Here is a 14429-nt window from a genome sequence, read left to right as displayed (position 1 = left end):
CTCTTGCCAAGATGCCTACTGTGTCGCCGTTTTCCGTCAAAATCAGGACGGGTTGAAGTGCTTCAGGATCAGGTGACATTTCGTCCGAAGTCTTCAGGCCATCCGCGCACAACTGCTGGAGCGTCAAGGGTCCACTGATGCCGCCGGGCCACCTGCAAAATTGCCACACACCTTCGTTTCTTGAAAGCAGCAACACCAGGCCTCAACGCTTTGCGATTGGTGTCAGATCGCCGAGACACGCTACTATGAGTTCCAGATTCCACGAGGAGTTCATCCGAGGTCGGCGGTGCCGACGGGAGGGAAGCCAGTTAGAGGGCACCAGGGCGCTGTCCGCCGCCGAGTTTCACAAACTGCTCTGCTTCATGTCTGAGACGCAAAGCCACAATGTTTCTCAATGCTGGCAAAAACAGACTCGAAGCTCATGGTTCATTTGTGCTTCAGAGATGATGACCCTGTGACATTTCAACGAATCTCTTAAGAATTTGAAAAACAAGCAGCGTGATTGATCGGTTCAGAGGAACAGGATGCAGTGGCAAGTTTGTAGATCTCGTGAAGATTTGTTCCTGGGTTCTCCCGGCTCCGGGACGCCCTCTACCAGACCCTGGGCGTCTTCTCCGCATCGTGGCGTCGACCCCAGAAAGACTTGACATGATCCTCATTTCCAAGACGAGGACTTTTTCGGACGAGCTAGCCGAAAAAGTTTTGGTATACTTTTCTTTCAACGACGGCGGCAACTGTCCGCTCTTCAGGCCGAGGCAAAGGAATGGAGTTCTAGTTGGGAGAACTGGCGCTGCACTGCGTGTGTGATCCCTTGACGCAGCAACTGTCGTAGGATTGAATGAAAACTGCCACAGCTTCCTCAAGCCACATGGGCCCGTCCAGACATTCTGTTTTTGGCACATAATGCTTCATCTCTATCTCTTGGTGGGGGGGAAACCAGACCCTGGCTGTTCGATTAGACTTGGGAGCACGGGATGGTGGGTTATGATTGCCTCGCACCTGCGCCAATCAGACGTTGGGACCGATAAACAATCAGGGAAACATCCCGGGTGGGAGGTCATAGCCATCGATGTGGCCCAAAGTTTAACTTTCACTTCATGACGTCGAATGGCAAGCAATCCTCATAGCCACAGGTGCCCAGCGTCACTGTCCATGTCCTCGGCAGAAAAGAGAATGACGACAGACCGTGTTGCATCCAGCTGCACTACGCATGTGCTGCACATCTCCGAGCTGCATTAGTCCAAAAGAGAATTGGCTTTCACAGAGCACGTGTTTTGTGAAGCAGTTCATCCAGTCCAATTTGCACAGTCGTAACGGGGCAACGGGATGGGAGAGTCGAGTGTGCACATCAAAGCGCAGGATCCTCTGAGTACTGTGATCTTCGATACTTATTAGACAAATTGACTCTAGGAAGCTGTCTTGCGTCATCGTCAACTTCCCCAATAAAGGTGCGACTGGCGGTTCAGGACGCTCGAGATTTGCCGTGGTCCACAGAACCTCGTTGAGGGTGAGATCTGCATGTGCAGGCCTAATGGTATAATCACGTGGTTTACGGCACATTGGCTGGTGTTCAGATGTCGTGTCACATCTAGTGCAGAAGAGGAAAATCCATAATTATTGGTAGTTGGCTGGGTGACGAACGGCGAACATGTGTTTAATTCTCTTATCTCTAGTCCGCAAACCTCAGTCCCGCTTGACACCAAGTCTTCATACGCTCCTCAAACCCCAGAGACTAACAAATACCGGGACAAACCTCAGCCCACAATTATACCACCAGCCAGCTTGATACCCTCGAAGCAATGCTTCTTTTGAATCGGAGCTTACCATGAGCGGTGAAGACACCTGTTGTGCTATGATAGCCGTTGTTGCGATACCAACATTCTTGCCGATCTGAGAGACCATGTTGAAGACACCACCACAACGCCTGCGTCTTCGGGGGGAATGCCTCGGTAGTAACCAGCATGGCAATAGTATACATCAGGTCCGCGCCCAGCGGGTTGAGAGCCATGGCCTGGAAGGCAGCCTGCCAGTAGCTGGGGCCGTTAACCCGGCATAACGCTGCCAGTAGGAGCGGCGCGAGGCCACTGACAAAACAGGCCACAGGCACAGCATAGGAGGTTTTCAAGTAAGGGAGTAAGAGTGCAACTGCAATGTTCATGAGAAAGCCGCAGACTGGTGCTGGAGGGAAATACAGAGACGAGGAACACGATGTCCAGGGGCGCTCGCATATGAACGCTTGCATCAGAGTCCGCTACGACAGCTAATAGTACGTAGGACAGGAAAGCCAGGCTTGTGCTGATGACCAACGCGCCGACCCAGTCCAGTTCTTTCTGCAGACGGGTGAGGGTGGCCCGGCCCAGGGGTGCATCGTCGTCGACGCCGGCTGGCAGCGACCACAGCGCGATGGCCAGGACGACGATGTTGAGGATAGACGTGGCATGGAAACCCCACCTCCATCCAACGCTGTCACTGAAGACACCACCTAAAACAAGACCCAGCCCGAAACCGACGGGCCTGGCCGCCTCCCATGGCGGAGAAAGCAGCGGTGCGGCTGCGTGGGCGACCATCGCCCGGAAACGTGCGTGAAACGATCCCGGCGGCGCTCGGCAGGCACAACGACGCCGCCACGCCCGCGAAGGCGCGCAGGGCGATGAGCTGGGTTGGTGTCGTGGAGAGCCCTGCACCCAGCGCGCTACCAGCTTGGAGCAGGGCACCCAGGAGGCAAACACGGCGGCATCCGATTAGGTCTGCGGCCGTCGCGCAGAGGAGCAACGTGCAGCCGCATGCCAGGGCGAAAGCTGAGGCTGGCCATAGTTGCAGACCGGATTTGATGCCCAGATCCGCAGCTATCACGGGTATGCATACTGTCAACAACCCGGCCAGCAGATTACTAATCCCGGTGATGCAAGTTATGGAGGAGATAATGGCGACCGTCCGGCTTGTAGACGGTGTTGGTTCGGAAGGTTCCGCAGCTGCTGGTGATGAAGCGACCGGGGCTTGCTGTTGTTGTGTGGGATTGGGTTCCAAGACTGGGGGCAAACGCGCGACATTGGCGGACCTGTGGAAACGAATTCTACGAATTCCATTCTGCGGTCATGTCAATCAATGGCCCAGTAGACAGGTTGATAAGAATATTGACAACGGAAGATGCGTAGCCGTTGAAATACTACCAGAACTCCATGGCGACACGTTTAGAATACACAAGGAGAAGAGGCCACAGTGTTCTGCGGATATTCTTGCCGAACCGGGTGGAGCATTACACTACGAAAACCCGACTGTCTGAAACTTTTCTCTACTTCGCCTGCCAGCACTCTGGATTCCTTTCTTTTTTCCCCTTGAACGTAGCGTCGAACTTGACTGCAATTGACGTATTGGGGGCAGCTGCTCATGTCTCTGAAGCCATCTCGTGAAGTCGTTTATATGTCTCTGATTGGGCGGCGCCAAGCGACTATTGATAAGCCAGTAGGGCAGCGCGGAGGGCCGAGGACGCCGGAAAATACGAACTTTTGGAGGCACGCGACTCCAAATCCTCAGCCGTAGTCGATGGTGGTGGTGGAGGACGATCTCGCGGGCATTGGCAGGCAGCGCCCGCGTGAGGAGGAACACGCTCTCCGCTTTCCACGTGCATGTGAGAGGGTGAAAAGTAGCAGTGCCAGCCGAGGTGAGGTGAGGAGCTCCAAACGAGTTGTTTTCTGGCCTGCGCTCGAATGTGACCGTAATACCTGCCCGAGTCGCGGTTCGGCCGCCTTCCACATCGCTTCAGCTACCGGATTGGTCCCAAGTGTGAACATCATGTCACCCTGAACCGGCATAGCTGAGCGGATCTTTACCCTATAGAGAGGGGTTCGCCGATGGAGGGTTGAACATGGCAGCAAGGCCCTCGATGGCTAGCGCCAAGGCCGGCAGGGACCAGGGGCAACGGCCCCGATTGTGGACTGGCTGGCCTGGGCAATCTGGGGAAGAACAACGCGGGGGAAAGGTGGAGGAGCTGGACCAGGTGGTGGTGGCTGTGAGATCATACCGAGCTCCTCCACACCACGGCTTCACCTAGTCGGCCATGTGAAAGCCTCTGGATACTGTCATTGCAGTCGTTGTTGGCTCCCGTCCTCAGGCCAATCCCAGCCACACCAGCCTTGAGAAGGCCCGGTCGGTCCAGCCGTTCTGTTTGCGGGGGCCCCATGGAGGCCAATTATACTTCCAGTCGCTTCGCTGCATCTGCTCGGGTGGCCCGCCCATGCAAGAGGCGACCATCCCGCCATGTAAGGTTACCAGGGCACACCTGGGAAGGTGGGTGATCAGTCCTCGACCCCGACCACTCACATCAGTGCTCAGATTTCCTCTTCTTCACCGTCACATCCCCCCAAGAAAACCCTTGCTCTGCAGCCCGAGTACCAAGATTGCGCAGGTCTCTCGTTTGTTTTTCCTGCCCTTTTGCCTCCAGGCTATCCATCCATCATCTCAGCATCTCGGGACGACTCTTTTCGACGACCCCATCGGATGCCCAAAAGGATGAATCTGGGCTCACTCAATATCTCATAACAGAACCCTAATCAGTAAAAAACCATTTACACATTCAAAGATGAGGCTGGTTTCGTTACACGCGCTCGCTCTCCTCTGCTGCGGAGTCGCCGTCGCACAAGACTGCATCAACGTCGCCCTGACCGCGATCCCCGGCTGCGCTCAAAATTGCATCCTCAACGGCGCGCCGTCGATAGGGTGCCAGGGAACAGACTTCAGCTGCCAATGCGCGCAGTCGGCGGCGCTCTACGCTGCTGTCGAGGGCTGTGTGTCATCAGCATGCCCGTCCGCCAGCTACCAGGCTGTCATTGACGGGTCCGAAGAAGGTATGTGGCTCGAGCTCTTTGTCCTGGGGAGCTCGCCCCGGCTTGTAATCCTTTCCATGGCCTGTGTCAGCAGAATACTAACACCATTGCAGTCTGTGGGTGCGCAGCGCCAGCAGGAGGAGCACAAGCGGCGGCGGGAACAGCAAGTGTGTCGGGCATTGGTGGGACCGTTCCAGCAACAAACACAGCCACCGCGACATCAGCGCCAACAGCGACCTCGGGAGGCTCATCAGGCGGCTCCACGGGGGGAGGATCAGGCACGACTGGATCGCCGAACCCGGGCAACACCTTCACCGGCTACTCAAGCGTGTCACCTATCGCCACCGCCTCGGTGATCGGTGCCGCCGCGCAAGCAACCCCGGTGATAAACGTCATCAAATACGTCGTGCCCGTGGCGATGATGGGCGCTGCCGTGCTGTAGGAGCAGAGTTTGTGTCGAGTAGAAGCGGAGCCAGCAGCGCGTGACCGACCGCCGCGTGAGGAGCCAGGGGGCGGACGGGCGAGCGGGCGATCTAGGCGCGCTCGCGACTTGTGGACGGGCACACATCAATCCCGCCGAGGAAGAAGAAGATACCATTCTTAGAAACGGTGTGAGATCTTTAGACGACTCTCGAGTTCGGCTCTCGAGAATCACACACCTCCCATATATCCGACTAATTGCCCACACATCATCGCCGCACCCTGTCGACGCCTGATATCAGAGCCACTCAGCCAGATCCAACGACAGCCTAGGAGGCTTCGCCGTCTTTGCTGGAAGGTTGAGTGTGGACCAAGGTATTTGGGAGTGCATGGGAACGGCGAGGAGAAGAACCACAAGAGGAGGAAAACACGTTATTTCGTATCCCGGCTGAACCAGCCTTGTGAGGCACACAGGGCTGGCTTTCCGGGACCGATGGTGTCGACGGCGAAGGGTGCGGTTGACGGTGTGTGTGCGGCAACGCCTTTCCTTGAATGGGGGATTACATTCAAGACTTTGACGAGATGTACATAAGCTCGGTACTAATTCTAATCATTGATGTCGACAGACACCAGCAACCAGGCGGAAATTCGTGACTCGAGGTGCAGCCTGCCTGTATCTTATCAATCCAACCCCGACTTATGCTTCCCCATTTCGAGGTTTGAACTGTTGGCAATTAGCGGTTCTGTTGTTGGGTGTTGAAAACGAGCACCACAAATATAGTGGAGCAGAGTTCTGCTAAAAGCCTTAGCAATACGCTTAAGGGTACTTTAATGTAAGGAGAAATAAAAAAGGGCTATAGTGCTTAAGGATAAAGTAAATAGTTATTAAATTTATAAATTATAACTTTAAAAATAATAAAGAAAAGTTAATTATTTTAATTAAAATAAATTTAAAAATAATAAAAAAAAGTTAAAGTTATTATAATAACCTTTAAAGAGAAAAATAATTAAAATACTTATAATTTATTTCTTATACTTAATAATATACCTTTTTTTAACCTTTTTACTTTTTATTAAAAATAAAAAGTTAAAAATTAAAAATTATTATTTATTTCTTTTGATTTTATTTTTTTTATATAATATTTATAAATAAAAGCTTATATCTTTTTTAATAATTATATTATATAAATACTTAATAATAATAGTTATTTAAAAAATATAATTAATTTTAAAAATTAATATAAAAACTTAAATTTAATATTATATTTTTAAATTATAAGTTTTAATTTAATATATTTATTAAGCTATTTTTTTAAATAATATTTATTAATTAAAAAAAGATAATAATTAATTTAAATATAATATTATAAAGATTTATTAATTTAACTTTTATTTTTATTAATTTATTATTTATTAAAAGTTTTTTATTCCTTATTATTATTAGAAGGTTTTTAATTATTATTTAAGATATTTAATAATTAAAAAGTTAATAAAAATTAATTTTATTAAATTAATCTTTAAAATTATTTATTATAAAAAACATTAATAAATAATTATTTTTATTTAATATTTTCTTTATTATTTTAAAATTAAAGTAATTAGTATTAATAATTTAATATTATAATAATAAGTTATTTTTTTTTAAATAAATTAAAAGTTATTAAAAGAAATTATTAAATAATATATTAATTTTATTTAATTTTAATTAAATAATACGTATTTAAATATATATTATTATTTTTTTTTAATAAATTTAAAGAAATATCTTTAATTATATTATTAAAAATTTAATTTATAAACTTTTAATTAATCTTTTTATAATTCTTTTAAAAAAATATATAATATAAATAATTTATTAATTATAATTAATATTACTTTATTATAAAATTATAAAAATTATAATTATATTAAATTTCCTTTTTTATTTATTTTTTTAATAATTTATAAAATAAATATAATTTAATAATCTTTATTATAATTAAAATACTTTTTTTATTTTTTTAATAAAATAAATATTAATAACTTTTATCTTTTTAATTTATTAATTATAAATTATTATTCTTTAATATAATAATTATAAAAAAGATTAATAATAAAATAATAATTAAAAATAAGCTTTTTTTATTATTAATTTTAATAAGTTAATTATAAATATAAATAATATTATAAAACTTTAAAAGTTATTATTTAATAATAATTAAAATATAATTATTATAAATTTTCTTTTAATTATTAAAAGACTTTTAATATTAAAAATATTTATTATAAGGTATTTATAATAAGCTTTATAAACGTTATTAAATTTTAAAAAAATATTTAAAACTTATTTTCTTAACTTTTTTATTTATAATAATATATTAATTATTAAAATATTATAAATTTATAAATAATAAGCAAGTAGCTGCTTATATAAAAAGCATTATAACTTAAAATATTAAAAGTATTGCCTTTTAAGCATAATTAATAATTAAATAACTTATATATTTATATTATATAATTTATAATATTTTCTATAATTATTATAATATTATTTTATAAGTTAAGTATATAAAGAAGTATAAAAATAATTATTTTTATTAAGAGAATCTTATAAAAGCATTTATTTAATAAAAAAATAATAATTATAAATCTTTATATTATTAATTAATAACCTTTTTTAAAGATAATAACCTTTTAAATAATTAAAACCTATTAAATTATTATTACTACCCTTATTTCTTATTAATAATTTACTTTTAAAGAATAATTTTATTAAATAATTTATATAATAATAACATTTATATTAAAGTTATTATTTATAAATAAATATTTATAAATCTAATTAAAAGTTATAATAATAAGCATTATAATATTCTTTATTAATAATTAATAAATAAGTTATAAGGTAAATAATTATTAAATAAATATTAATAATAAGAAATTTATTAATTTAATATTATTTTTATTAATTCTTTTCTTTTTAATTATTATTATTTTTACTTTACTTTAATATAGCTTTTCTTTCTTTTTTAATGCTATAATTATTTATATAAGTAATTATAATATTATAATTACTTTTATATATAATTATATTAATTAATTTATAAAAAAAGTTATTATAAAGTAAAATAATATATAAATTACCCTTATTATTATTATAAATAATCTTAAAGCTATTAATAATAAGTTTAATAAATAATTAAAGAATTTTTAAAAATAATTAAAACTTATTAATAATAAAATAAATTAATATAATAATATTTTTTTATATTTAGCTTTAAAGCATTTTTATTTTTATTATTAAAAGTTAATTATATTTTTAAAGATAAAATAAAAGCATTAAGCCTTTAAATTTTATATATTTTATAATAATAATATTATTTTTTATTTTTAAGTTTATAAATTATTATAATAATAATTAATTTAATTTTTACTTATAAAATTTATAATATTTATTATAAGTTATTAAAAATTTAATAAAATAGTTTTTTAATTTAATTAATATTATTAAATAAAATCTTTATTAATTAATTTAATATTTTTATTAAGGTTTTTAATAAGGTTTAAATAATAATTATTTTTATAATAATTATAAAAGTTATTTAATAAATTAAAATATATATTAATAAGTTAATAAAGTAAAATATTTATATTAACCCTTAAATAATTATTTAATTATATAATAATTTTATTTTCTTTTATAATTTATAAATTAATTATGGGAATAATAAGTATTGTTTGTATGAAGGATTGTTTGGGATTAGGTAGCTTTGGCTTATTAGGATGCTTAGCAAGCAGCAGCTTTAGCGCTATATATAAAATAGCTAATATAATTAGGCCTTTTACCTTTTTTCCTTTTATAATTAATAATAATTAATTATTATATTAATTAAATATTATATTATAATATATAACTTAATTAATATTAATTAATGGTTGCAAGGGTAATTATAAATTAATAAACTTTAAAGAAATAAGTTTTTAATTATATTAATTAGCATTATTAATATTATAAATTTATATAATATAATTTATAATAATAATAATATTTAATATATAAAGAGGTAATTATTATAATAAGAAATTATAATAAACTTCTTTATCCTTAATATATATATATTTATTATGCCTTAAATAATCTTAATAATAACTTTTAAATTTAATAGTTATAGTTAAAAGAATTAAATTAATATTTATTTTTGTTAATAATATATTTATTTGTATTTTATTATATAAATAAATATAAAGAAAGGGATTAATTTATCTTTTAATAATTAAGTTATAAAAGTAACTCTTAACTTTTTTATTTTCCTTTAATATTACTTATTTCCTCTTTTTATTACTTTCTTTTTTAAATTAAATATACCTTTATTATTACTTTATTAAAATAATAAGAGATAATAATAATATAATAAATATAATAAGCAATATTATTAATTAAAATAGTTTATTAATATTAATTATAATGGATTATATTTTTATATTTAAAAGCATTATTAAAATACTTAATCCTTTAATATAAATAGATTTCTTAGGATTCCTTAGCAGTAAATAATATTTAAATACTTATATTTAAAGCTAAATTTAAGCTATAATATATATATTAAGTAATAAGGTATATAAAGTATTTATTAAAAACTTTTATAATTAAATTAAGTTAATATTTAAGCAAGTTAATAAAAACTTATTATATATTATTAAGAAAACTTTTTAAGTTAAGGGCATTTATATTTAAGAAGTAAATACTTTAAGGGGATTTATATATATTCTTAAAATATTAAATTATTTTAAATAGTTAGTAAATTAAAAATAAGAATATTATATTATATTTAAAATTAATTAAATTTAAGATTATAATTTAAATATTTATATTATTTTTAACTTTAATTATATCTTAATAAAAGCTAAGGAATTACTTAATAATAATGATTTTCTTAATTTTAAATTATTTAGCTTATTTAATAATAATAATAAAGGTAATAATAGCTTTTTAAGATTTCTTAATTTATTAAGAGGAGGTAATAATCTTCCTTTAGTTAATAACTTTTATGTAATATATAATTATTATGTCTTTTTACCTTTAATAAAAATAAAAAACTTTTTATTTAATTTAAATATAATAGCTAACTTAAGTAAATATTATTATAAGGATAAAATGTTTATTAAAGAATTATATAATATTCTTAATAATAAGATTTTTCTTTTTTATAAGGCTTATAGTAACTTATAAATATAGCTTTAATAGTTTAAAGTAGCTTTTTTATATATATTTAAGGAATTAATAAAGATATATTATATTTAAGTTATTAATTAAGAAAATTTATTTACTTAAGTATATAAGAAATTTAAAAATTACTTTAATATAGATAATAATTATTATAATTATTTTATAAATTAAAATATTTTAACTTTTTTTATTTTTTAATAAAGAAATTTAAATAAGAATTATATAAATATTCTTTAAATATTTATTAATAAAATATAGCTTTATTATAAAGCATTTAAGTATATTATTTATAAGAATAGGTTTTTATAAAATATAATTTTATAAGTAATATAAGGCATTTTTAAGTTTTATTATGCTATTTTAATAATGTTAATAAATATTAAGCAGCTTTACTTTATCTTATAATAATATATTAAGGCATTAAAGGCTTAAAACCTTATATTATAATATATAATTATAAAAGATAATTAATAAGCTTATAAATAAAGCTATATTAATAATTATAATAATTAAAATAATAATAATTTAGCTATTATAAATATTAAAAAGTAATATTATTTTAATAAATAATATAATAATAATAATTAATACTTAAGGTATTTTTAACTTTCTTTTAAGGGTAATAGCTTTTAATTAAATTTTTACTTAAGCCAGCCTTATTAATTTAAAGGCAATGGCTATAATAAAGGACTTTATAAAGGTAGCTATAATAGTGAATATTAGCTTAGCAAAGGTAATAATGGTAATATATAATATAAAAAGAAGAAGTATTTTATATGCTATAAAGAGGAATATTAATTAATAAATTATTTACTTAAAGATTAATAATATATTAAAGCTATATATATTTATATATATAAGGATATTAAATAATAAGTTAATAATAATAAGTTTAATATATTTCTTATTAGCTTTAAAGGTTTTAATTTTAAAGCTATTAGCATTATAATAACTTTAATTATTAATAATAATAAAAAGGGATATACTTATTATATTTTTTTAATAAATTAAGTTTTTTTTTATAACTTTTTTAATAATATAAATAGCTTTAATATTTATATTAACTTTAAAGATTATTTATTAATAAAGATATTTATTATTTAAGATTAATATTTTTATTAATAATATTAAGGTATTATATTAAATATAAGTATAGTAATATTTTTAATAATTAAATATAAGTAATTTTAAGCTTTATAATATTAAGTATTTTTTATATATTTAAATATTATATAAATTAATAAAATATAAGTATAATTTAATTTAGGCTTATTTATTAAGTTACTTAATATAATATAAGTTAATACTTTAATAAAGTTATTAATATTTTATATTATAAATAAGCCTATTTCCTTTTTTTTTTATATTTAAGATATAAATAAAAACTTTTGTTTTTCTTTAAAATATTATTAATAAGGTGGTTTAATAAAAAAATAGGTATTTAAAGAAAACTTTTTTAATTACTTAAAAGTAGGGATACTTATAAATTTTCTTTAAAATAAGAAGCTATAATATGCTAGCAATATTCTTAATAAAAATAAAGCTTTAATAACTTTATTATAAGTTTAAATACCTTTTAATTAATTATTTTTTGCATTTTTTTATTAATATTAATTATAATAATATTAATTTTTTTATTTTAAAAGTAATTTTTAAGTTTTATTATTATTATTAATTTTATTTTATAACATTATAATATTTTAAGTTTAATTTTTAAAATAATATTAATTTTAATTATAAGATTATTATAAATATTATATATTTACTTAATTTACTTATTTTATAAGTTATTAATTTAATAACCATTTTTTAAATTAAGCAATTTCTTATTTTTCTTTTTATAAAAGATATATAAAAGGCTATTTAATAATATTAAATAAATATTTATTTAAAACCTTTTAATTATATTATTTATAATATTAAAATTAATTTTGCTTTAATAAAATTTTAAAGTATTATATAAATTATAAGCATTACTTATAAGTAAGTATTAATAAAGGTATATTAATTTATTAATAAGGTTAAGAAGTATTATACTTTATTTTAATAAGCTTTTAATATCCTTTATATTAAATTCTTAAGGATTTATATTAAAAAAGCTATTTTATAAATAGTTATTAAGGTAATAAATAATATAATTAGCCTTAATAGCATTATTTTAATATTCTTTATTTTTAATGTATATTTAAAACTTATAAAAAACTTTATATTAACTTTCTTAACTTTTAAAAAAATAGCAATTATTTAAAAAGCTATAAGAAAGCTATATAAAGTTTATATTAAATAATAAGTTAATATAGCTTTAAATATTTATAATAGCTTAAATATTATAAAAGTATTAAGTTTTTTATTATAAAGTAATATATAAGTATAGCAAAAAAAGCATAATTAATAAGGATTATATAAGTTGCTTAGTATTAATAAATATAACCTTATATTAAATTTTTTAAATAGCTTAATAATTCTTTAATTAATATTAATTTAGCTATATTATTAAAATAAAAATAGCAAAGATAATATTTAATTGGTTTTTAATTTAAATAATGCTTTTAATAAGCTTATTTAATTTAAACTAAATTTAATCCTAACGATATTAAAATTACTATAACCTTAATAATATAAATAGCTTAAAGAATTAAAGAATAAGTTAAAAGAAATATATTTTATTTAGCGAAAGGTTAAGAATTATATTTTTTTTAAAGCTTTAATATAATAATATAATTAATACCTTAGGTAACTTATTTAAAAAGTTTAATTATAAGGAAATTATAAAGTTAATTAATAATAATATTTTTTATTTTAAATGCTTTAATTTTAAGATATATAAAGATATTTAGCTTTTTAAGTTATATATTATTTATAAGATTAAAAATGAGATTAAAAAGCTATATAAGAAATTATAACTTATTATTATTAAATATAATAATAAGAATAAGTATAATATTTTTATATAGTTTTTAATTATTTAAAGAGCTAATTAAAGGCTTTTAATTATTTTAGCTTTATTCTTTTTAGCATAAGGCTTTTAATTAAAGCTTTAAAATATTATTTAAGCATATTTTTAGTTAAAGTTTAAGCTTAAGCAACTTATTTTATATTACTTATTTTTTAAAATTTAAAATAAATATTTTATTAAGATTATTATATAAATTATTAAATTGCTATATAATATTGCTAAATTTAATATATATTAATAAGTAATTTATTATAAAGTTTATTATAATTATTTAAATATAATTATCTTAATATATAATTTATGTTTTTTAATTATAAATTAAGGAAAGAATGTATTTATTATTATTATTATATAAATTAATAATATATTATCTCTTAATACTTTAATATTCTTAAAGTTAAAAGAATAGAAGATTAATAAAATAAATATTTAATGTAAGTTAAAGAATATATTTATTATAAATAAGTTACTTATCTTTAATAATATAATATTAAATATTTTTAATAAAGATATTTTATATTTTTATTAAAAAGGCTAAGGTAAGAAGATTATATTTATTAATAGTAAGGCTAATAATTATGCTTAATAATATATAAAGTAATATATATAAGGAATATATTTTACTTTTATTTATTAATTTAAGGTAGTATTTAACTTATTATTAATAACTTAAATTTAAAAGCCTTTTTATAAGAATTATAATAAGTTAAATTATTAGCTATAATGGTAAGCTAATAACTTAAAGTATAAACTTTAATATATACCTTTAAATTTATTTTAAGTTAAATTAATAATTTTTATTAATAACTTATTTATTAATAATAAGAACCTTAGCTTATAAATTAGCTTTATTATTATATTTATAAATAAGATATAAACTTAATAAACTTTTAAGTAAAATATTAAAGGCAATATTATTTATTAATTTTTAATAAAGTATTAAAGAATAATTTAAAGCATTTTAGCTTTAGAAATTTATAATATAATTAATAGCTTTAATATAATTATAATGTTAATAATTATT

At 29.4% G+C, this 14429-nt stretch overlaps 2 protein-coding genes across 2 annotated transcripts; one reads left to right on the top strand and one right to left on the bottom strand.

Annotated features, from left to right (window-relative positions):
• Positions 1-1765: 1765 nt before the first annotated feature.
• Positions 1766-2567, bottom strand: INS49_003802 (uncharacterized protein; the record flags this gene model as incomplete). Its single annotated transcript, XM_043164592.1, has 2 exons — positions 1766-2145; positions 2174-2567. The coding sequence occupies 2 exons, from the start codon at positions 2565-2567 to the stop codon at positions 1766-1768; spliced, it is 774 nt and encodes a 257-aa protein (XP_043018242.1).
• A 2012-nt stretch (positions 2568-4579) lies between these two features.
• INS49_003801 (uncharacterized protein) lies at positions 4580-5265 on the top strand (the record flags this gene model as incomplete). The annotated part of the gene is made up of 2 exons (XM_043164591.1): positions 4580-4844; positions 4937-5265. The coding sequence occupies 2 exons, from the start codon at positions 4580-4582 to the stop codon at positions 5263-5265; spliced, it is 594 nt and encodes a 197-aa protein (XP_043018241.1).
• Between the last annotated feature and the right edge of the window lie 9164 nt (positions 5266-14429).

The sequence above is a fragment of the Diaporthe citri genome (assembly GCF_014595645.1).
Source record: "Diaporthe citri strain NFHF-8-4 chromosome Unknown scaffold_11, whole genome shotgun sequence".
NCBI lineage: Eukaryota > Fungi > Ascomycota > Sordariomycetes > Diaporthales > Diaporthaceae > Diaporthe > Diaporthe citri.
The sequence above is the reverse complement of the archived record's forward strand: the minus strand, read 5'-3'. Positions and strand labels throughout refer to the sequence as shown.